General features: G+C 43.6%; 1 protein-coding gene across 1 annotated transcript in view; it reads left to right on the top strand.

Annotated features, from left to right (window-relative positions):
* Positions 1-22,922, top strand: part of LOC146860237 (threonine--tRNA ligase 1, cytoplasmic-like) — a 177,998-nt gene that overhangs the window by 107,991 nt on the left and 47,085 nt on the right. The window contains exons 12-15 of the mRNA XM_085644066.1: positions 14-176; positions 2,106-2,243; positions 17,996-18,073; positions 18,184-18,284. Of these exons, the coding sequence (XP_085500192.1) occupies positions 14-176; positions 2,106-2,243; positions 17,996-18,073; positions 18,184-18,284 (480 nt within the window). The remainder of the gene's footprint in view (positions 1-13; positions 177-2,105; positions 2,244-17,995; positions 18,074-18,183; positions 18,285-22,922) is intronic.

Raw genomic sequence — 22,922 nt, 5'->3', positions numbered from 1 at the left:
TGCTCGATTGTAGTTTAATGTTTTCCCATCGGCCACGATCGTGGCGGGAAATGCCAATTCGATATGCTGACTTTGGTGTTTTGCATCGGAATGAGCTGTCTGGAACATTAAGTGGATTGACCCGGGTTCGACGCTTCCAACAGGATGATGCTCATATTTTCTGTACAATGGATCAGGTACTACTAATGGGGGCTGTTATTCTGCACTTTAGGGTAAACATTTTTAAAAAGAGCAGCCCATCAAAGTTTTTACATTTGGGATTGTAGTATGTTCTTATTTTATGCCCTTCACAAATATGCTTTTCATATCCTTTACATCAGCTGTGGGTAAATGTTTTGTTTTGCAATAGATTGTTGTGAAAATTCCCCATTGTTTTGTTTCTCACATTTTAAAACGTAGGCAGTAAAGCACCCAGCTCTCATGATATTGGTATATTTTTCGCCAATTCTGAAATGGTGAAAAGCATGAAGCACTGAACAATGAGTAGTGTAAATCAATCAATCATTCAGTCGATTTCTATAGCACACCTAATCTCCAGGTGCTTGACGACCTGAGGAGCTCAATCGAACAACCAGGTCTTGACTGCCCATTATGAATTCTGCTAGAGAGGCTGAAATCCGTAGCTGCAGGGGGAGGTCATTCCATGTCTTAGCTGTGAGGCAGGAGAAGGAGTGTCCTCCACTGCTGCATAAGTGGATGTAGGTGAGCAAAAGGGACGTGGAGCGAAGCTGTCTGGAAGGTTGGTGGAGATTGATGTAGGCTGATAGCTGGTTGTGTAGTGCCCTGTATATGTGGATCATCAACTTGAATTGGCATCTCTTCTGTATGGGGAACCAGTGGAGGTTCCTGAGGTGGGGGGTGCGGTGGTTTTGTTGAGGCTGGTCGAGGATTAGTATGGCTGCGGCGTTCTGTATGGTCTGTAGTCTCTGTAGGAGGTATCTGGTGATCCATGCGTAGAGAGCATTGCCATTGTCTAGGCGACTGGTGTTTAGGGCCTGTGTGATAGAGCATGTTGTGTCCTGGGGGAGCAGTTTGTAGATTTTCTGTAGCATGCAAAGTGTGAAGAAGCAAGCGTAGGAGACTGCGTTGATCTGGGACTTCATCGTCAGCTTGCTGTCCAGGATGATGCTGAGGTTCCGGCCGTGGTTGGTCGATGTGGGTGAAAGTCCTAGTTCCGAAGGCCACCAGGAGTCGCTCCAAGGAGTGGTGGTGTTGCCGAAGATCAGTGCCTCCGTCTTGTCCTTTTTTAGCTTCAAGAAGTTGTCCTTCATCCATTTGGCAATGATTCTCATGCACTTGGGGTAATTGGTTCTGGAGGTCCTAGGGTCTTCGTAGAAGTAGAGTTGAGTGTTGTCTGTGTAGAATACGATGTTGAGTCCATGGGATCAGACACTGTTAGCCAAAGGGGTCATGTAGGTGTTGAAGAGGGTGGGGCTGATGGATAATCCTTGGGGACACCGCACATGATGTCTTTGGGTTCGTAGGTGAATGGTGGTAGATGGACCTTCTGTGTTCTTCCAGAGAGGAAGGAGGTGATCCATTGAGGGTGTCCCCTTGGGTAAACCGTTTTCCCCTTATTTGAGACCTGATGTTTTAGCTGGGTCATAAAACAGCCAGAGGAATACCCTTACTGCACCATTGTAGTTTTACCCTGGTCAGCTTTTTCTCTCAGTTTTGAGATAACACAATGTTGTCGTTTTAGTGACCATACCTTTTAATGTTTTGTGCATGTAAAGCCCCCTGGTCCATGTGCAATTTGTGCTCAACTGAAAATCTAAAATCAGATGCAAACGCAGCTTGCGCTCAATTTGTTTGTACAGTGGAACTTTGAATGAGCACATTAGTATACATCCTACTAAGCAACAGAATCTAACCTTTGCAAACGTTTGTAACAGGTTTAATATAATTGAATGCTGGATCACTGTTATCTGTTTCAGGCTGCTAAATACTTCAGTCCAGCAAACAATGTCATTCTCTTCCACTTTTACAAGCATGTATATCCATTTCCAGCTTTAGGCTGCAGCCATTTCTCCAAAGTGGTTAGTAATTTGCTATTGGCCATTATGAATAGTCTAACTCATTTGTGCTTCTATTTCGCATTTCAGATCGGAGACGAAATGAAAGGCTGCTTACAGTTCTTGCAATCAGTTTATGCTGTATTTGGATTTACTTTTCAATTACACCTTTCTACAAGGCCTGACAATTTTCTAGGAGAAATTGAGATCTGGAATCAAGCGGAAAAGGTACTGGCAAGAATGTTTTTTTTAATTTGTCTAAGGAATATTTTTCTAGTCCTTAGAAGAAATAAGTTTTTTGCATATTTTGAAACATGTGAACATCTTCCTGGCTAACAAAAAGGGCTTCACAGTAAAGTACTGAATATTGTGGAATTCAGGACAGTTTGGGTATGCCCTCATTTGTAGGTCTGGTATTAGACAATGCTGTTTGATTTAGTTAAAATATATGTATTATATCAGTTAAAGGGGCTTTCAGTCAGTCCTCATCATCCAATGGTCTGTTATTGTGTTTTGTGTCATTGTTCCCACTACAACATACAGCTTTGGGAAGTAGGTTAGCCCATTTCAGCAGTTGCCTAGCTCTACTATGAGTGACAGCATTGTGCCTTTCACTAAGAGTACATCAACACACAAAGTAGATCTCTGAAGTGCCAGAGACCACTATGGCAATGTATCCTTTTTGAGACCAAAAATATTTTTGCTTTTAGCCAATGTGTGTTTTAAAAAAAATATATATTTTTTGATCGTTGTGGCCCCCAGCAGTTTCTCCAACAGTAAACTCGTGCAAAGCAAAACAAGCGTTGACAAAGTCAAAAGGCAGACGGCAACAACCAACCTTTGCCATTGCTTGGTTATCTGGTCTGGCATTAGTCAAGAAGCCTTTTGATTTTACTAAACCTATATTCCTAATATACTTATAGGAGCTTTTAGTTAGCCCACTTCACCCATTGGGCTGTTACTGTTAAAATCACATATTTCTTCTGCCCACTACAGCATAAAATATAGGAGGCCAGTCCACTTCATCTGTTAGTTAATGTCACAATGATTGACAGCAATTTTCCTTTCACAGGGAGCATATCCACACATAAAGTAGTTCCCTTAAGTGCCAGGGACTTCGTTGGCAATGCATGATTTTTTAGAATATAATATTTACTTACTGGTGGTAGTTAGAACTATAGGAAAAGTGTTTTTTGACTTGCTTATACTTTTGGCGCCGGTTGACGAATCTTCACGAAATGTTCCACAAAAGAATGACACTCACTTCAGCTTGTGTCTGGAAAGTTTCGGGGTGGCCCGTCAGGCGGGGTCCTAGAAAAAAGAAGGGTCCCAAAAAGCGTTTGCCCCATGTTAATTCCTATGGGAGTTTTTAACACAATGACAGCCCAAACCGCTGGACGGAATTACACTGAATTTGGCAGAAAAGTAGATTTTGTTCCACAGTTCACACTTTTTTGTGATTTGGTGTAAATCCGTTCATTAGTTTTATAGATATTAACTGAAATCTAAATTTGTATATATGGGGACGCAGATCCTCCATGGATCCGACAGTCCCCGTTCTGTAATCTGATTCTCTGCCAACACTTCAACCAAGAAGTGTTGGCAGCCATCTTGGGACTCTGCTTGAGCCGAGCCCCACAAAACACATTCAACATAAAGAAAAGGGGGCAGGGTACGAATACTCTGACCCCTAGATGTGGTAGTGGGGTACCAGAGGGACCTTCCTGGGAACTAAAAACATAGTTTTTTTCAATTTTACCACGATTCGCTTTATTTGAAATCGGCCCACAATGGGCCTGGTCCCAGGGGTATGAGGAGTTAGAAAAAGGAGGGGGGCACTCGTGGCCCCCCCTTCTTAATCTTAAGAAAGCCTTGGGGACCGCCACCTCCCCAGGCCAACTCTCTAAAATTAAATGCAGGGTAGCACCCTCAGGCCCTGGAGACCTCCACGTCCCGAGGCACTTAATATGAATGCTGGCTGGATCACCACCTGCCCGGGGCTACACATTAATTTAATGCAGGGGCTGCACCTCACCCCCCACGCGCAGCCCTGGGGACTACCAATTTCCTGTGGCATACTACAATGGAGGTGGGCCGCGCAGCACCCCTAGTCAACCCATGGATGGCCCTGGGGACCCCCACTCCCTAGTGCTGACTCCTGCTACCTCTTGAGGTGCCCACCCTCTTGAGGTAGCTGTTTGCTTTTCATGGTGGGAGCTGACTGCTCCCACCAAGTAAAATCAAACAAATCTCCATTTTCTGCAAGCCGGAGCTGTCAAACCGCTCCGACTTGCAGAAAGTGGAGTTTTCATTTGTTTCCTTGTACGCTTGGAGGGAAACAGATGAAAACATTGCACTGACAGACAGGGAGCTGCCTTTGAGCAGCCCTCTGTCTGTCAGAGCAGTGCCAACTCCCGCAGGAGGTGGCAAGCCGGCTCGGACCCTGGAGGCCTTGAGGCTCCCCCCGTGGTTCCATTGCACACTGGGCTGTCCTTCCCATAGTATAAGGGGGGGCCCGGAGTATGGGGACCCCATACAAAAACAAAATAGGCCCACATAGCTCATTTCCCGCCTATTTTTGAGATGGGGTCTTGATGCCTATGAATACGATAGCGTCTCCGCGAAACAAAGAATCACTTACTTCTGTAATGTACAAATCATCCAAGTGTGTTTTCTCTGCATTTCCACTGTGAAGAGTTATCTATAATCCATGATGGAGGTGTTTGCATTCCTGCTTTTCTCAAGCGCAATATCTCACATAGTGTCTGTGATGAGAGGGTTCTTTCTTGTCACCTGCTGCTGAGACCAGAGGTAGTGTTCTAACTTTTTAAACACTAGAAGTATGTAAACTTGCCTAGAAACCATGCTCATTTGGCCCTGCCTTGTATACATTAGCAGTATGTAGCATCTTCCCGCTCTTTTCTCAGGTTGATGGACAGCTTACTAAAAGGCCCTATTGACGCGTTTCTACAATGATTTTAGAAAGGGCTTTTTGATGCACAGGAATACGATTGAGTCTCCACCAATCAAAGAATCACTTACTTCTGTAAGGTACAAATTATCCAAGTGTGTTTTCTCCGCAGTTCCACCTTACAAAGTTATGTGGTGAAGACGCTTGAGGAACAATCACATTGGCAAAGTTGCAGACACACAAGGTCACTGAAGACATTTCCTTGGCATCCTTTACTCCGATGTAGTGTAGGAGATTCACTATACAGTCACCTAACGAGGTAGCACATACTAATTAGCCAGTAGAATGTACTCCAGTTGCTCATTTCACAGAAATGAAACCTCAATGGGAAGCACTTCCAGATATAAGCAAAGGAGGTGCCCACATTGAAGCTCAACTTCTGTAAATTACTAATCATCCTAACTCCGAATGCATGGCTAAGGCAAAGCAAGTGGGTTTTCTCTGCATTTCCATGGAAAAGTTATCTGTAATCCATGAAGGGGGGTGTTTGCAACCTTACTTTTCTCGAGCGCAGTATCTCACGTAGTGTCTGTGGTGAGCGGTTTCTTTCTTGTCATCTGCTGCTAAGACCAGAGATCTTGTTCATGTAGGATTATGGAAATTTGCCTTGAAGAATCGCCCATTTGGCCCCACCCCATATACATTAGGTTAGGATTTTTATGTCAGGATTTTTGTAGACTGCCTTGTTACTTCAATCGGAGTGTCCCCTTGCTAGAACCCTCACAGAAAGCCTCTTCTTCAGCCAAGAGTCTGAAGAAGCTGCCACCCAGGCGAATTATGCTGACCTTCGGAATATATGTCAGTGCTGTGCCTGAGGGTTTGAGATGCCTTTTGGTAAGATATGGTTTGATCAATTCAAAGAGGTAGTGTCGTCCTTTCTGATTGAGTGCTTTAAAGGATATTCTATCCTTAAAGGGCAGCCATGGAAGTTGTGCAAGTGCAGTTTCCAGAGGAGCTGCATTAGCGGAACGCAACATCTTCCTGCCCTTATCTCAGGATGGTGGACAGCTTACTAAAAGGTCCCAGAGAGCGCTTCCTGCTGATTTTGGAGACGGGTCTTGATGCCTAGCAATACGATTGCATCGCCACCAAACAAAGAAGCACTTACTTCTGTAAAATCATCCAAGTGTGTTTTTTCTGCAGTTCCACCTTGTAAAGTTATAAGACGCTTGACCAACAATTATATTGGCAAAGTTACAGACAGACAAGGTCTCTAGAGACAGTTCCTCTGTGTTTTTCCTAGACAGCTGTAGCATAGGATACGCACTATATATTTACCCAACGGGTTGCACTTTCTAATTAACCAGTAGAAAGTACTCCCCGCTGGGTAGAGCTGTTGCACAAAACAGCGGTCTCCTCTTGGATAATTAGCAGGGCAGGATTCAGTCTGGTAGAATGCTCATTTCACAGAAATCAAACCTCAACCGGTTACAGTTAGGAAATAAAAAAATAGCAAACCTTAGAAATTCTAAAAAAAAACAAAGGTTACAGGGATGTTCTAGTTAGGCTAACATTTCACTAGTACAAAACAAGAGAAATTCAGCAGTTATAGTTAGCTAAGGTAACGATAGCTTAAGCCTCCTCAATGCACAGCTTATAACCTCACATATTATATCACTCATGACCTGGTCAGAAACCTCACTGATGACATCACTGATTACATCACTGATGAGATCATCCACAGCACCACACACACCCATATATACCCCATAAAACATCTCATACACCCACTCGCACACAACTACTGACATACCCATACAAACACTCACACACATACTCACTGACTCATAGAGGCACTCACACATCATCTCACCCATACAGCCACTAACCCAACCAGTAACTCACATATACAGCCACTCATGCACCTATTCGCTGACCAATACAGCCAGGCACCCATCCAGTCATGCAGACATAGCCACTTACACATGCACTCAAACACCCATATAGCCACTCACATCTTGAATCAGTCACACATGCAGCTACTCCCACACCCACCCACCCACTCACTCACCCATAGTTACTCATACACCCATTCACTTACTCATACATATACTAACACATGTACTCACTCACCTATACAGTCACTGAGAAAAGCACATACTCCCCCATACAATCTCACACTCACTCACCCATACAGCTACTCCCACACATACTCATACACCCACTTATACACCCATTCATGCACCTATACAGCTACTAATATACCCTGTCACTCACCCATACAAACACCTATATACCTGCTCAGTCACCCATTCAGCCACTCATGCACCTTCTCATTCACCATTACAGCTACTTACAAACCCACTCACTTACCCATACAGATACTCACACAGCCACCCACTTACTCATACACTCACGCGTTCACGCATACAGAAACTCACACACCCACTCACTCATATACAGTCTTTCACATACCCATACTTCTATCCACCACTTACACACCTACTCATATGTCATATGTTAAACACTGTAACTTTTAGAAAGCACTCCCACTCACAGGATGATGTCATCAGTGATGTAATTTGAGATGCCATCAGTGATGTCACTGACCATGTTATCAGTGATGTAATATGTCAACTATAACGTTCCTGTAACTATGGTCTCTTCACTGAAGATATATATATATATATATATATATATATATATTTATATATATGTGTGTGTGTGTGTGTGTGTATAATATATATATATATATATATATATATATATATAATATATATTTGGTTGTTCTAGTTAGCTCTACGTTTCCATAGGAAAAAGGATTTTCTGGTTCACTAACAGCATTGGCACCATTTCAGGAAACGTTCCCAAAATGAGTCTCCACCACCTCAGCTCCTTCCTAGAAAGTCTTGGGGTGATCCGCCAAGAAGGGACAGAGGGGGTGGTCCCAAAACCCGTTTCTCCCATGCAATTACCCATAGAAATAATTAGACACCGCTACAGCCAAACCGACTGAACTGAAATAATCCAAATTCGTCAGAAAGCTAGATCTTTACCCAGAAACTGTGCTATTTGTGATTTGCCATAAATCCATCCTTTGTTTTCTTTTGTTGTTGTTGCAAATTAAGGTTTACAGATGTATGTAAATAGAGAAACTCGGAGGATCCACAGACCTGCGAGATCTAAACATAACATCTACCTGGCTGGCAACAAATGGACAAACATGTTGTGCCAGCCATTTTAGGACTGTGTCCTGCAAAGAAGAATAAACAAAACATATAGGGGGACAGACTAGGCATACCCTGCCCCCCACTAGGCCTGGTTGGGAGGGGTGGCCCTCTGGGGCCAAAACATACTATTTTTGGGAGAGGGGTGTGTGTCTTTCCCATACCTATCCTTCTAGAGGCCCATGGACCCATTCTCCCAGGGCCGATATATTTTTAATGAGGAGAGGGTCTTGCGGACCCCTCCCCAAGCCATAGGGGAACCTTGGGACACCAGAGCAGTGCCCCGGGACTCCATCCCAGGGACACTGGCTTGTTCCCTACCTTCGAGAGTGCAGGCAGCATATATAAACTTAACTTCCTGCCTTCTCTTTTCCAGGCAGGGTCCCCTACTTCACTCCCGCCCAAAGCGACAGAGCTGCTGGCTGGAGACCTGCCATGGGCCTCCCTCTGTGGCTTCTAACCGTTGGTATGTTGTGGTTGGCCCCGGAGGCAAAATAATGGCCTCATTTCTGAGCCCCACGTTATGTCAAAGCATCAGGTATTGAAGTAATCTCTTATGCTGACGATACTCAACTAATAATTTCTATGAGACAGGACATTGATGATGCCAGGTGTTGTTTTCAAGTGTGCATGAGGAACATCGCAGCCTGGATGTCCAACAACTGTCTTCAGCTGAACAGTGAGAAGACGGAGGTTCTGCTCGTTGGCAAATCTCAACATCTCTGGTCTCCAGACTGGTGGCCTTCTGAATTGAGACTGGCCCCATGTCCAAGTAAATCAGCGAAAAATCTGGGTACCATACTGGACCATGAATTACCCATGAAAAGTCACAGAGCTACCATAAGAGGGTCTTGTTTCACGCCCTTGCGGCTGCTGATGAAAGTCTTCAGCCAGAAAAGCGCTGATCCAGGCTCTGATCATCAGCCCTTTACACTACAGTAACACCACGTTGATGCCAGCCTACGAGCGGCTGTCCGGGTGGTTTGTACCCTCCCAGCAGGCTCTCCTTCTGCCCCCATGCTCCGTTCTCTTCACTGGCTTCCACATAAAGCCTTATTTGGCAAATCCCCTCTATCTTAAAGACAAAATATGTTATTACTGTCCCACTCGCACTATAAGATCCAGCAAAAAGGCATTTCTGTCGGTTTCTCCTGTTCGAACCTCAAGTTATGGGGCGTTATGGGGCGTCTTACAATGCTTCAACAACGTGGAATCCACTTCCAAGCTACTTTTGCGGCTGTTGAGATTTCGCTCAATTTAAAAAAATCTGGCTGTTTTAAATTATTGGGTGCGTTTAACTGTAGAAGCCGAGCACCGAGATACACCTCCGGCAGTGAGTGGATGTGCTATACTGAATGGATAACATAACAAAACATAACATAATGGCGGCCTCACACAGGCACCCACTATGGGTGCTGGCTGGGGAACCGGCAGGGACTGTGGGGGTCCTTGTGACTCCACCATGCCCCAATATGAATATAAAGTGTGGGTGTCCTGGTTGGAACTTGAACACCCCAAAAAAGAATAAGAAATGAGCATCCGGAGCCGCTTATTTATTATTGACTACCCGAGCCAAGGAGGGCCCCATAATGCCCTAGAAGGGTTTTTAAATTACATGTTTGTGCAATGGGTGTAGGTGTAAAAACCCACACTCTGCATAGATACACATGCTCTGCATACACCTGTCATCTAATGTTGTGTTCCGATGTATTCAAAGAAGCCTTTCGATTCATCGAGTTATCGTGACTCCTCCTATGACTGGTAATGTACATGGGCATCGGCTCGTTTTTCTGTTTTTTTCTACACCAGCTGATTTGGCTGTGACTCTACCGATCGCCAAGTCGGCGCCCCGTAGCATGGCCTCTAGGACCATTCTGAATCTCCAGACCCGTATGCTTAAAAATTTGTATTTCCTGCACCGTCTTGGTAGCATCTTGAAACTACTTGATGCTCAGTTCGGGGCCAGTACCCTCTTTGGGGCCTTCCCATGTACTTCTTCCTCGAGAATGGCTGATCCGTGATAGAAAGAACCCCATTCCAGAACTGCTTATTAGTGTTGATTGAAGTATCCGCAGGCAGACTTCCACAGGTTTGAAACCACTGTCTATCCCTGGGGCATAACAAGGCCTCCTGTTCCACCTGCATCGATTTTAGCTTACACAAAACACTGCATTATTGTCTAAGGTTGGCACCTCACTTGACACGTAATAACACATCGAAAGGAAGATGACACACCGATCTCTTCAGGGATAAGGAAATCAAGGAGGAACCGCAGCCTGGCACCTCGGCAGAGTTACTATTCAGCTCCGAAACCCAGTTCTCAGACCAAGGAACAACCGGCCCACTGAGCACCAGCTGAAGACTTTGACTGTGAGTACACCATCTCATCCTCCTATGGATGAGATGGTAATCAAGAGTGCACAGATCTCCTCCGTGGTCTAGGGTTACATTTTTAAAACACAATAAAGTTCCACCTTCAGCCCCTTCAGGAATAGCCCTTTGTTCGAGGCATATGAGCTGCAGATCACACAATTAGCATAGATCGCCATCTGGTGTTTGCACTTGTTTTTGTCCTGGAAAAATCTTTGGAAGTCACGGGATAGGTGACTCCTCCTTTAGACTATAGTGCGCATGGGCATCGGCTCCATCCTCAGATTGTTTTTCGCCAGCAGGGAAATGATGGAGTTTTGTAAGAGACATAAAGATGCCCATGTATGCTGTATCTAAATAAGATAGTACTGGAACAGATAAAGGTAGCCGGGGAGGCAGGTGGGCGTGTGTGGATCTGCAGCTCTACATGCCAAGAACAGATGCATACTGGTAAGTAGCATTTTCTGTTTGGGGCATATGATCTGCAGATCACACACTTAGCATAGATTGTATAGCAGTACCCATCCCTAGCGATGACCACCAGTACCTGTTGCAGTAGTTTGAAAAAGCGTTTTGAGTACAACCTGGCCCACACTAGCTTGTTGTTTTGTTTGCACATCTAGAGAATAGTGTTTTGTGAATGTATGCGGTGTACACCATGTAGCTGCTTTGCAGATGTCATCTAAGGGAATGTTCCCTAAAAATGCCATTGATGCCCCTATCTTTTGTGTAGAGTGGGCTTTAGGAGGAACAGATAAAGTACGTTTTGCTTTGTGATAGCAAATGCGTATGCATTAAACAATCCATCTAGCTATCCCAGACTTTTATATGGGGTTGCCTTTGTGTGGTGGTGAGAATGACACAAAAAGTTGTTTGGTCTTACGAAAAGGTTGTGTCCTTTCCATGTAATAAAGCAATGCTCTTTTGACATCTAGGGTATGAAGAGCTCTTTCTGCGACTGTCTGTGGCTGCGAGAAGAAAACTGGCAACTCTACAGACTGATTGAGGTGGAAAGGAGAAATGACTTTAGGGAGGAATTTTGGATTGGTTCTGAGAACAACCTTATTGTGATGGATTTGTAGGAAAGGTTCCTGAATAGTTAGCGCTTGCAGTTCACTAACTCTTCTAAGAGAAGTGATGCTACTAGGAAAGCAACTTTCCATGTTAGAAACTGGAGCTCACACAATATGTAGAGATTAATTGGCCAGGGATATTTGCCTACCCTTTCCTCCTATCCCACTTCTTCCATTCTTGGTCTGGAAGCTTCGGCAAACGTCCTTCATTCTGGTGACTTCAAAATGCGCCAGGCAGCCTTGGTTCATCACTCTTCTAGACCAGTCCCTATTGCCCGACCTGCCATATCTTCTCACTTATAATTGGGGCACAATCAGGCACCCCAACTACTTGGTAATTATTACCTACTCCAAAGCTTCACCTCCGCCTATCAACTGATTATTCAGTTGATAGGTGGAGGTGAAGCTTTGGAGTGTGTGTGTTAATACAGCCTTCACTCACAACCTGAGTACCCATGAGGCAGACATTTTGCATCTTTTATAGCTACAGACAGTAATTACCAAGTACGTGCTGTATAAACCAAACTAAAATATTACTGTTTGGCATGCAGTGTGCGTGCGATTAGCAGAACAGGTGTGGTATCGGGGAGTTAGTTTCCTTTGGTCCTGATGAAAAGCCTGTGGGTGGCGGCTTGAAACATGTTGCCCTTTTAAAAAGGCAGGCATGTTAAAGCCTTTCCTTTCATTTCCCCCTTGTTTTTACCTATACTGACTAGAAGCAAGAATAAATAGTGGTTCACCTTCTGGGCAGGTATTTTCAATCTCACTCCATAAAACCTTTCCACTCCTTTCTTTTTCCATCTCCTTTATCATTTGGATACCCCATGTGTCGTAGGACGTAGTATGCCTCATACCGCAGCGGAATGTGATGGACCCTATGAAGCATGCAACCAAGGGATAACCCTGGTGAGTGAGAGTTTAATAAGAAAACCTTTTGTTTTCTTTCCTTTAGGAGGGTTAGTCCTTCTGAAACAATTGGACTCTATTTTTCATTTATCCTCCAGGAAGCCCAACACACAGGCAGGCCATGCAGCCAAAGGAAAATGCTTTGTTCACTATTGTCTCTCTAAATGCATTAACCCTGTAAATCTAGCTGTCCAAGACATAGTCTGCTACATTTGCAAATATCAGGCCTCTTCTACACTTCTTTTAGACTTTACTTCGCAGCAGTTGGTGTCTCCCTTCAGAATAGGGAACATACTTCACTCTTCATTGTCCCTGTCATCAAGGCCTACATGGAAGGACTTAAACACTTTATTCCACCCAGAGTACCTACCGTCCTTGGGTCGAACCGCAACATTGTTCCAACAGGATTTATGGGCCAAGCTTTCGGACTCCTCCATTCATGCCCACTGCAGTTCTGTTATATTTTATTTATTGATGGTTGCTTTAATATTGAAACTTGGCTTCGGTATTTCTTTGTGAGTGTTCAATGTCCTGTTGAGATCAGGAGCTGTTACCAGAGTGTTGTGTGTTGTCTTTTGGTGAAAGAGAAATTTAATAAATAAATCATAATATCCTTTACCTTGGAGGTTGGTGCCTCTCTGGGACACAACATAATTTGGTGACGTGCTACTGAACCCATACCACACCTTTAGGATAGGACCGCACCTCTTTAATATGTCATTCTCAAGCTAACTGAAGTACTTTAGAGCTTTCCAGCATATGGATAATTTTTCTGTAGTTTGAATTCGGTGAGCCTGTTTCCGAGACTTTCTTTTTTTTCTTCACTTATATGCATTCAGCATGAGCTCTGGATTGAGACATTTAAATTCATGTGTACACTTTAAGCATGAGCTCCAAGTCCATTCCAGCGCGAGCCAGCATCCATGCCTTTCTGGGGCACAAGTTCCTCTCTTGGAAAGTGGCATACCTGGTGGCCATAAGCTATCTTAGTCAAATTTGTGAGCTTCAAGATCACACTATAGAGGGGATGTATGACGTTACAACGCACACTTTTACAACGCATGCACTTACAACGCATTTTTTACAACGCATAATCCATTACAACGCATGACATTACAACGCAGGACACTACAACGCATTTTTAATAAATACCTTTACAACGCATTACCATTACAACGCATACTACCTTTACAACGCATACCATTACAACGCATAATATTAAATTACATTTAAGGTAAGTATTGGATAGTATAGGGGTAAAAATTACTATTCTAACTCCAGGGGGTGCATCAGTAGGGTAAGTGTTGGATAGTATAGGGGTAAAAATTACTATTCTAACTCCAGGGGGTGCATCAGTAGGGTAAGTGTTGGATAGTATAGGGGTAAAAATTACTATTCTAACTCCAGGGGGTGCATCAGTAGGGTAAGTGTTGGATAGTATAGGGGTAAAAATTACTATTCTAACTCCAGGGGGTGCATCAGTAGGGTAAGTGTTGGATAGTATAGGGGTAAAAATTACTATTCTAACTCCAGGGGGTGCATCAGTAGGGTAAGTGTTGGATAGTATAGGGGTAAAAATTACTATTCTAACTCCAGGGGGTGCAACAGTAGGGTAAGTGTTGGATAGTGTAGGGGTAAAAATTACTATTCTAACTCCAGGGGGTGCAACAGTAGGGTAAGTGTTGGATAGTGTAGGGGTAAAAATTACTATTCTAACTCCAGGGGGTGCAACAGTAGGGTAAGTGTTGGATAGTGTAGGGGTAAAAATTACTATTCTAACTCCAGGGGGTGCAACAGTAGGGTAAGTGTTGGATAGTGTAGGGGTAAAAATTACTATTCTAACTCCAGGGGGTGCATCAGTAGGGTAAGTGTTGGATAGTATAGTGTAATATTATGCGTTGTAATGGTATGCGTTGTAATGGTAGTATGCGTTGTAATGGAATGCGTTGTAAAGGTAGTTTTTAAAAATGCGTTGTAGTGTCATGCGTTGTAATGTCATGCGTTGTAATGGATTATGCGTTGTAAAAAATGCGTTGTAATGGTAGTGCGTTGTAAAAGTTGCGTTGTAAAGGTTGTTCCCCCTATAGAGGAACCTTTTTTCCAGGTCCATAATGAAAGACTTGTCTTTAGGACATATCCAAAGTTTCTCCCTAAAGTAGTGTCTTCCTTTCCCCTTTATAAAACCATTGAATTACCAGTGTTTTTCTCTGTAGCGGCACTTCACACACTAGTTGTCAAGAGGGCTCTTATGTTTTACATTGACAGAACAAAAGCATTCTGCAAAACTCAATAGCTTTTTGTTTCATTTGCCAAACCACTGATGGGCTATGCTCTCTCACAGGGATGCATTGCCTGCTGGTTGGCCAAATGTATTAATTGGTCAAACGTAAACCTGTTAAGCTAGACCGAAGTGGCAATTGCCCACCCCACCGGAACACAACTGCACCAAAAAAAAGTGAATATCTATGGCTTTCCTCAGTAGCGTTTCCATAGATGCCAGCAAGCTAATGTTGGCCAACAAATTCGATGTATGCTTTTTCAGTTCTCTGCAACATCCTACACTTAGCCACTGCTTAGTAAGAGTACTGCTTTATAGTCTATGCAGAGCATTTGTATCAACAGCTAAACATGCCACCAACCGTAAAAGTAACTTACCCTGTAAGCATCTGTTAGTGGCATGCAGTAGTGTAAATTCACATGCGACCAGCCCTACTCCCCGGAAGCATCAGATTGTTACAGATACCTTTTCTTTCTGATTCTTTGCACGGTCATATTTTCTACTCACTTCATTAGGATCTAAAGGAAATGAAGGACTACCTCCCCTCATCCTCCGAGTGATGAATATGGGGAACCCCCAGGTGAATGTGGTGAGGGGTGACCCTTGGAAGAAGGTTGAGGGAGGGGAGAGGATGGAAGTGAAAGTTGAGGGGAAGGAGGAGGAGTTGGACAACAGGGTCAAGGTAGAAGCCGACTAGTGCCTCGATCCTCGGGATGACCCCTCAGATGATTATGTTGATCCATCTGGGAACACTGTCCCAGACGTCTATCCTGCCAAACTGTCCCTTTCCAGATGACAACACTTCATACATTGAGGTCCTTTATTGAGCCGCAGCCTTCCACAGTGTGGAATTACATGTGGTTCAAGAGGACGAGGATTTCCTAGTGGAAATACTCTAATCCACACAGCGCTCCCTCCAATTTTTACCCATGCTCAAGGGCATACTGAAGTCCGCTCCTGAAAATTTCAAGAAGCCGGTCAATGCCTCTGGTGGTGACTGCTAGGGTGGAGAAGAAATATAAAACTTCCTCCTCAGATCCTTCCTACATCAGAGGTCAGTTCCCCCAGACTCCCTGATAGTGCACACATTCTATAAGGGAGCCAACACTCAAGGCACCAGTGGCACTCCAACCCCAGACAAGGAGAGCAAGAAGATTGGCACGGCTAGTAAACATGTTGCAGCCCAGTTAGCTGCCCATTTCGGGTATCGCTAATTCAATAGGCATGCTCTCCTGGTGCGACCAGGCATACAGTGATGAAATTAAAGAGCTCCTCCAATACCTCCAGGAGCAACGGAAACAAGGCCATAACTTTTTCACTGAGGGAAAAATCATATCTAATCATTCAGTGTGTCCTAGATGCTGTGGACACTGTGGCGCACAGATTCAACTCAAGCATACTCGTCTAATGCCATGCCTTGTTGTCTGTCTCTGCCTTTAAGCCAGAAGTGCTACAGCACCGGCTCAATCTGCACTACAATTGGGAACCACCTCTTAGGACTACAGGTCGACCACATGCTCAAAACGAACACAGGCACAGCCAAAGCCATTGTTCGTTTCAGACTCTTCCTCCCTGTGGCTCCTTTTAGCAGGTCTCAGTACTGTGGAAGGACTAAGTCCACCTCTCCCAATGCTTCTACTGCTTTTCAGAGGCAGCAGAACCAGAAAACCACTTAATGGGGCTATTACAGGTGGGCTGCAGGGGTAACAACTCCGAGGGAAGAAGGACAGTACCGTTAAAGCAGGCGGCCCACCATACTCTGACTCGCTCACACTTCCCTCCGATCGCAGGGGAAGACTACAGAGGTTTCTTCCATGGTGGGCCATAATCATCTGAGATCAATCGGTATTTGCCATCAGAGGCCAGGGTTACTGCTTGTAACTGCTTGTAACTCACCACAACCCCGCCAGACATTGCACAACACAAACACACCGTCTCTCCTTAACACCAGTGCCTCCTCCAAGAGGAAGTAGACACACTCATTTGAAAGGGGGCCATAGAGCCTGTGCCGCCACACCAGCAAGGCAATGGAGTGTACTCCCTCTACTGTCTCACTCCCAAGAAGGACTGGTCTTTCAGGCCCATGCTCAGTCCCCGGCCCCTCAACAAGTACATACTGTCTGAGCACTTCCACATAGCGATGCTCCAGGATGTCATCCCTCTACTGTAGGTATGGGACTTCATGACGGCCTTCAACCTGAAGGACACCTACTTTTCAAATCCCAATCTACCCCAAAAGGAAGTAAAGACTAGATGGAAGGCAGTTGCCAGACAAGAAATGCTGCTTGAAAATTGTGACATGTTGTGGGTGATTTGTTTCTGTATTGGGTGCTTGTGAACTCAACTCAGCAATTCTCCTATATTTGTAAAATGTGTGATTTCTTGCAAGGAGAGAAACCTTCCTCCGTGGCCATGACCCACAGGATTTGTATTGTTATGTTTGTGATGTATGTTCAGTTGTGTGCTGCTTTGATCTCATGTTCTAAAATCCTATTCCATGGCATGGTGGTTTATTAAGCTTAAATTTACCTGCCTTATCAGACTGCTTTATGGATAAACCCCACCATTGGTTTATTTATCACTATGAAATTAGGTGTGGCTGTTTGCCTCCATTTTACTTTACAGATTTTCTGTGAATGGATGTATTCTTCTGGTTAATAATATCAATGGAAGTGCATCATTTAGTTTTTAGTGCGTAGTTTATTGAGATATAGAAATGTTATTTGAAGATTATGTATTAGTTTATGAACTAAAGACTGTTGAGCACAAGGGCCCATGCGGTTTTGAGGTGGTTACTCACATACTTACTTGTTATCGTCTAATCATAATTGTTTAACTCACTTATCACACTCTTTACATTTCCTTAGTCTCTCTTGGATAATCTACTCTGTAACTCCTTGGTATTCTAAGCATGCAGCGCAGTTTTATGTGTGCATTGTTCAAATATTGATCAACCTACTGATGTGTTTTCACAACCTCCACCTTCACTTTTGTGGTGAGGTGATGTAGAGTGTAGCTTTTAGATCAACACCATGCCTTCCTTAAAAATCAGATGCTGTTGTGTAAATGGAATGATGTTACCAACCTCAGTAGTATGGTAATCCTAATGTCATCCCTTGTCACCTGTAATGTCTTGGATTTGGCCTCGCACACAGTTAGAGCTTTGGGACTTGTTTATGCACTGTTATCTTATTTTAGTTTCTTATTATTTATAGCAATTAGAGGAGAGTCTTAACGAGTTTGGAGAAGCTTGGAAACTGAATCCAGGCGATGGAGCATTCTATGGCCCCAAGGTCAGTAAGACAATGCAGCCAACTCATGGACACATTTTTTTTTTTTTAACTCTGATAGAAATAGTGACAAAAAACAGCTATTAGCTGCTAACCGGCCTTTTCCCTTACAGATTGATATAAAAATTAAAGACGCTATTGGCAGATACCATCAGTGTGCTACTATCCAGCTTGATTTCCAACTCCCAATCAGATTTAATCTCACATATGTCAGGTAAGTAAGGAAGCTTTTTAGACAAAAACTTACATTATTTGATCATCCTTATGTATGTGACCTGGCCTTAAAATACAGTGCCGTAGTTGGTCTTCAAAGATGATGAAAACTTTAAAAATGTGTTTTGCTGTAAGGAATAAGCTTGCACTCATTGTTGTATAGCTGAAAGTGTGTGCTGGTAAGAGGGAAAGGTGTTTGAAGTTGTACAGTTATTAATATTATAGTATTGACATTTTCACAATCGTAGTCCTAGGCTAAGCACCTACAAGAAGTGAAAACTGAACTGAAGGCCAGAGGTCTGGCACAGTTTTACCAAAGTTTTGGAATAGATTCTGAAGTTACCACATGAAATGTTTAATCTGTAAGGCCGATGTTGGTCCTATGCAGAACCCCTCTTTTGGTCTTTGAAGGTGAAGAGTATTATCTAGGTGGAAAAGCACCGTTTATAAAATAAAGTTTCATTCTTTTCTGAGGCTCATGTATTAAAGGAAGGTGTAGAACACTGGATATTGCCGTACTTGAGCTACAAGCAGAAGGTGTACTGTTCCATTTATTTCATCTTAATCGTATGTCAGTGATGTTGCATACAACGCACGTTGTGGCTGTTTTATGTTGTGTTGTGTAGCAAACGTATCACCCTGGGGTATACCCAAGAAGGAAGTTACTACCCTGACGGGCATATTGGAATTGCCAGGTTTTGTGTGGAATTCTATGAGAGAGCTGGTGGCTCTGATGTAAAGGGGGAGATTGTTCCAGGGTTTTTTTGGGGGTGGGGCGTAAAAAATGTATGGCTGCCGGGGGACATGGGGGAGCAGGAGGCCATCCAAGTGGCGGTGTCTGGTCAATATGTGGAGGTTGATGTGGCTGTTCAGGTATGCTGGGGTGGGGAGGGGAATGTTCTGGAGTCTCTTACTGAGCTGCACGGTGATGCTGACATAGAGTGTAGTTTGCTGGTAATCAGGGCTTAGGTAACAGTTCTATGGCTGTTTAGTGGGAGCCATCTGGAGATGTTCCTGAGGAGCTTGAGGGGTGGAAGCAGGAGCAGACAACCTTGTTAGCCTCGTTGGTCATTGAGATTTGATTGTCGATCATGACCCCTAAGTTCCTGGCTTGGTGTGACAAGTTTGGTGTCAGTCCTAATTCAGGGGGCCACCCGGCCAAGGACCAGAGAGAGGAGTCTTTTTGGAAGATTACCACCTCAATTTTGTTGGGGTTGAGATTTGGACAGTGGATGTTCATCCAGTTTGTGACTTTGGACAACATACAGTTGATGATATTCGTCTGGGTGTGAGAGGTGTCTTCAGAGCAGGCGAGAGTGAGCTGTGTGTCGTTAGCGTACAAGATGATTTTGGGTATATGGGCTCTGACAATGTTGTCCAATGGAGGGATCGTAGAAGATCATGGTGCTGAGTAAGGGGGCCCGGAAGACACCACAGATCAAGATGGAGGCAAAGGAGGAGTGCGGGTCCAGACTGCCTGACTGGGTGCGTCATGTGACGAAGATATGATCCATTGGATTGCAGGTCCATGTATTTCAATCTTGTGGAGTCATAGGAAGGAGAATGGGGTGGGAGATGGTGTTGAATGCGAAGAGGTCGAGAAGAATGAGTTCTGCTTTGTCTCACCTGTCCATGCTTAGATGGATGATGTCGGTGGCGGTGAAAAGAGCAGTTTTAGTGCTGAGATTGAACCTAAATCCAGATTGAGAAGGGTCCAGGAGCTGTTTGGTTTAAGGTGGTCCGCCGGTTGTTTGTTGGCGAGTTTATCCAGAACTGTTGCCAGGTAGGGGAGAAGGGATATGGTTCTGTAGATCGCCAGTGTCCTTTGGGACTGCTGAAGGCTGAGATGTTAAAATATTATCAGAAGATTGGTAGAAGCTTTTTAAAAAGAGAAAACAGTGAAAATCACTATGAAGGGTTGTTTTGACAAGAGCATTTCTTTAGTGCTCCAGTGGAAAAAAAATGTGTGGGAGACAAGGACAGAACTGTACTGATTACTTGATGTAGTGCATGTCCACCAGTGCAACTGTTTGGGGCTTTTAAGGAAGTATATCAGTTTTAGTAGTAGTGATAAACATTTGGTAAACTCTTAAGATTAGCTGTGCAATGTGAATTAATTAAATTGTAGGTAAAGTAACGTAATTTTTTTTTTAGTTAATTAAAACCATAACAATATTAAAAGCTTATGCCAAATTCAGGGAGAAAACAAAAGCGTAATTAGCACTTCATCAAACATTAGTTTGTTATATCAAATTAATATACTTAAGCTAAAAACTAGATAACACAAACACTAAAACAACGAAAATTATGTTCTTGCATTTTTACATTGAAGTGTGGTCAGGATATCATCTGAAAGTAAATTAAGTGTGCACAATAAGCAGACAAAAACGATATATCGTTCCTGGTTTGAAGCACATCTAGGTGATAGTACTGTATGTAAAATGAGCAAGGTAGTACTCTAACTTCATTCTAAAAAGGCATAAAGTACATAATGCTAGCTAGCGGTATCACAAAAGCATCATTCTTCTGTTGAAACATAAAGCATAAAGATACTTGATATAAAATTCACTATGAGCAAGATGGTTTCAAACTTCATTGCGCTAGCTTCACTCCTAGATTAATGCATAACAAGTGCATTATTGCGTGATTGATGCATTATAGCCAATGAGCAGAAAAACTCATACTTCGTTCATGAGTGGCATAAAGTTGCATGTGCTGTTCAGAGATATCCTGCCGGTTTCGTTCTTATCTTAGAACATAAAAACCTGATCCAAAAACCTTTTCAATCTACAAAATTGATTCAATATGCAAATAATGGGTTGATAACTCATTGTGTTAAAGTGCATTGTGCAGGCTGGAACTGTCACGTTATTTCTTCCCCTCTGTGCTCCATCAGCCTTCGATCTAAATATCAGGCTGAATTCTGTTAAAATATAAAGATCTAATAATATGCAGAGTGTCCATACCGAGAACTCTAACAAATTAGCGGTTGGAAATAACGAGGCATTCGTGTTCATATCTTTGTAGGTGTCCTTCAAAGATTTCAGAAACTTGTTGTTAGCGGAGCGTGTGTCCCACTTAGGCATGCTGCAATTGTGTTTTGACGTTCCCTGATTTCTAAAATGCGAAATGTAGGAGTAAACCTATAACACCTCAACCCATTCAACTCTTAGCAGACACATACGACATGCAACAGAGATTCAAGTTTATAGTTATATATAGCCTGCAGTTCGGGGTCTAAGTGCCATTCAGACGGACATATTTGTAGGCTTTTAGGGGTTTAATGCTGCATCTTGGCCTGATTAGATCTTTTTTCAGGTCGAGACTCAGCTGGCAAGATAAATAAGAGGTCCTCTGTTGGATTAGTAAAGAGAAGTGTACAAATCCTCATGGGCCTGTATGCGGATCTCAGCTTTGCATTTTTCATAAGCAGTTTAGTGCATTATCTTGGCCGAAGTTTCAGAGTAGTAATGTCTTGAACACCCACGGCATTGCTGGAATTTGTGGCATATGCTTTCCATCCTGTTGGGACCTGGGTCTCCTGCTGATCGAAGGGAACTAATAATTGATCGCTGAGTATCCATATCATTCACATTACTCTCCCATTTTACCCGCATGCCCTGTGTCCATGCCTCTTCATAAAGTGTCTGTGTTTGTAATTTATAGGCTCAAGCCATAATTCACCCAGTTGGTTTAAAATGTAGGTTTGCTTATCTTACCGCTCTACATCTAAGGAGAGCCTTATAGAGACCCAAATATGATGACTTGTTTTCTTGATGCTTTGTGGCATGCATGTTTGGCCCCTGATTAATGGCCTAAGGACAGAGTTATTGCAACCTTTTCTCTTGGCAATGGCATTAGAACAACTGCAGAAGTATGAACTATTATGAAGGCTGATGAAGTGCATGGTGAGCTGGATCCCATCTAATGCTCAGCTTAAATGAGTACAACTTGTTTTTAGTCGAAGAAGTTTTTTGAGTTACCTGGTATAGTGACTCCTTAGTCGGCAGTGTGCATGGGCATCGACTACATGGTTTGATTGTTTTCTTCCACCTAATAGTTCGGACGTGCATTGTCGGGACTCACGACACTACTTGGCACCCTTTGTCGGGGCCTTAAGAGTTTTCCACTTCTGGTAGCCTCTGAACAATCTTTCATTTTCACCATCGTAGTCGACTGCTTCGGTCTCGCATCGTTGGTGATCCTCTAGCCCCCGCAGGTCTTGGCCCCAGACAGGGTCCTTTCCACGAGTCTCGCGTTAAAGAATGGGCACCACATGTTGGAAAGAAAAAAACTTTCAATACTGTCCACAGTGCCATTTAAACTACTCGTTGACAGCCAGCATGCTGTCTGAAATCTTTGTCTGTCCCCGGACCATAATGAAGCCTTCCGTTCTGCTTTTCCATAGCAGAAGACCGTTCACGTTGGCGTGCCTTGGAACAACAGTGAGATGACGAGAATCCGACATTTTTCGAAAAGGAATTCGAACAAGAGGATGTCAAGGAAGACGTCCACGCTAGACAGGCAACGGCATTCAGCCCGGAACCTGATTTCCCTGTCAGTCTCAGAGGACCCAGATACACAGCCAACCGCAGCTCAACGTCAGAGGACACACACAGTGAGTACCATATCACAACAG

The sequence above is a fragment of the Triturus cristatus genome, chromosome 3_1, assembly GCF_964204655.1.
Source record: "Triturus cristatus chromosome 3_1, aTriCri1.1, whole genome shotgun sequence".
In the NCBI taxonomy this organism is placed as follows: Eukaryota; Metazoa; Chordata; class Amphibia; order Caudata; family Salamandridae; genus Triturus; species Triturus cristatus.
This window is presented reverse-complemented; position numbering and strand designations above follow the sequence as displayed.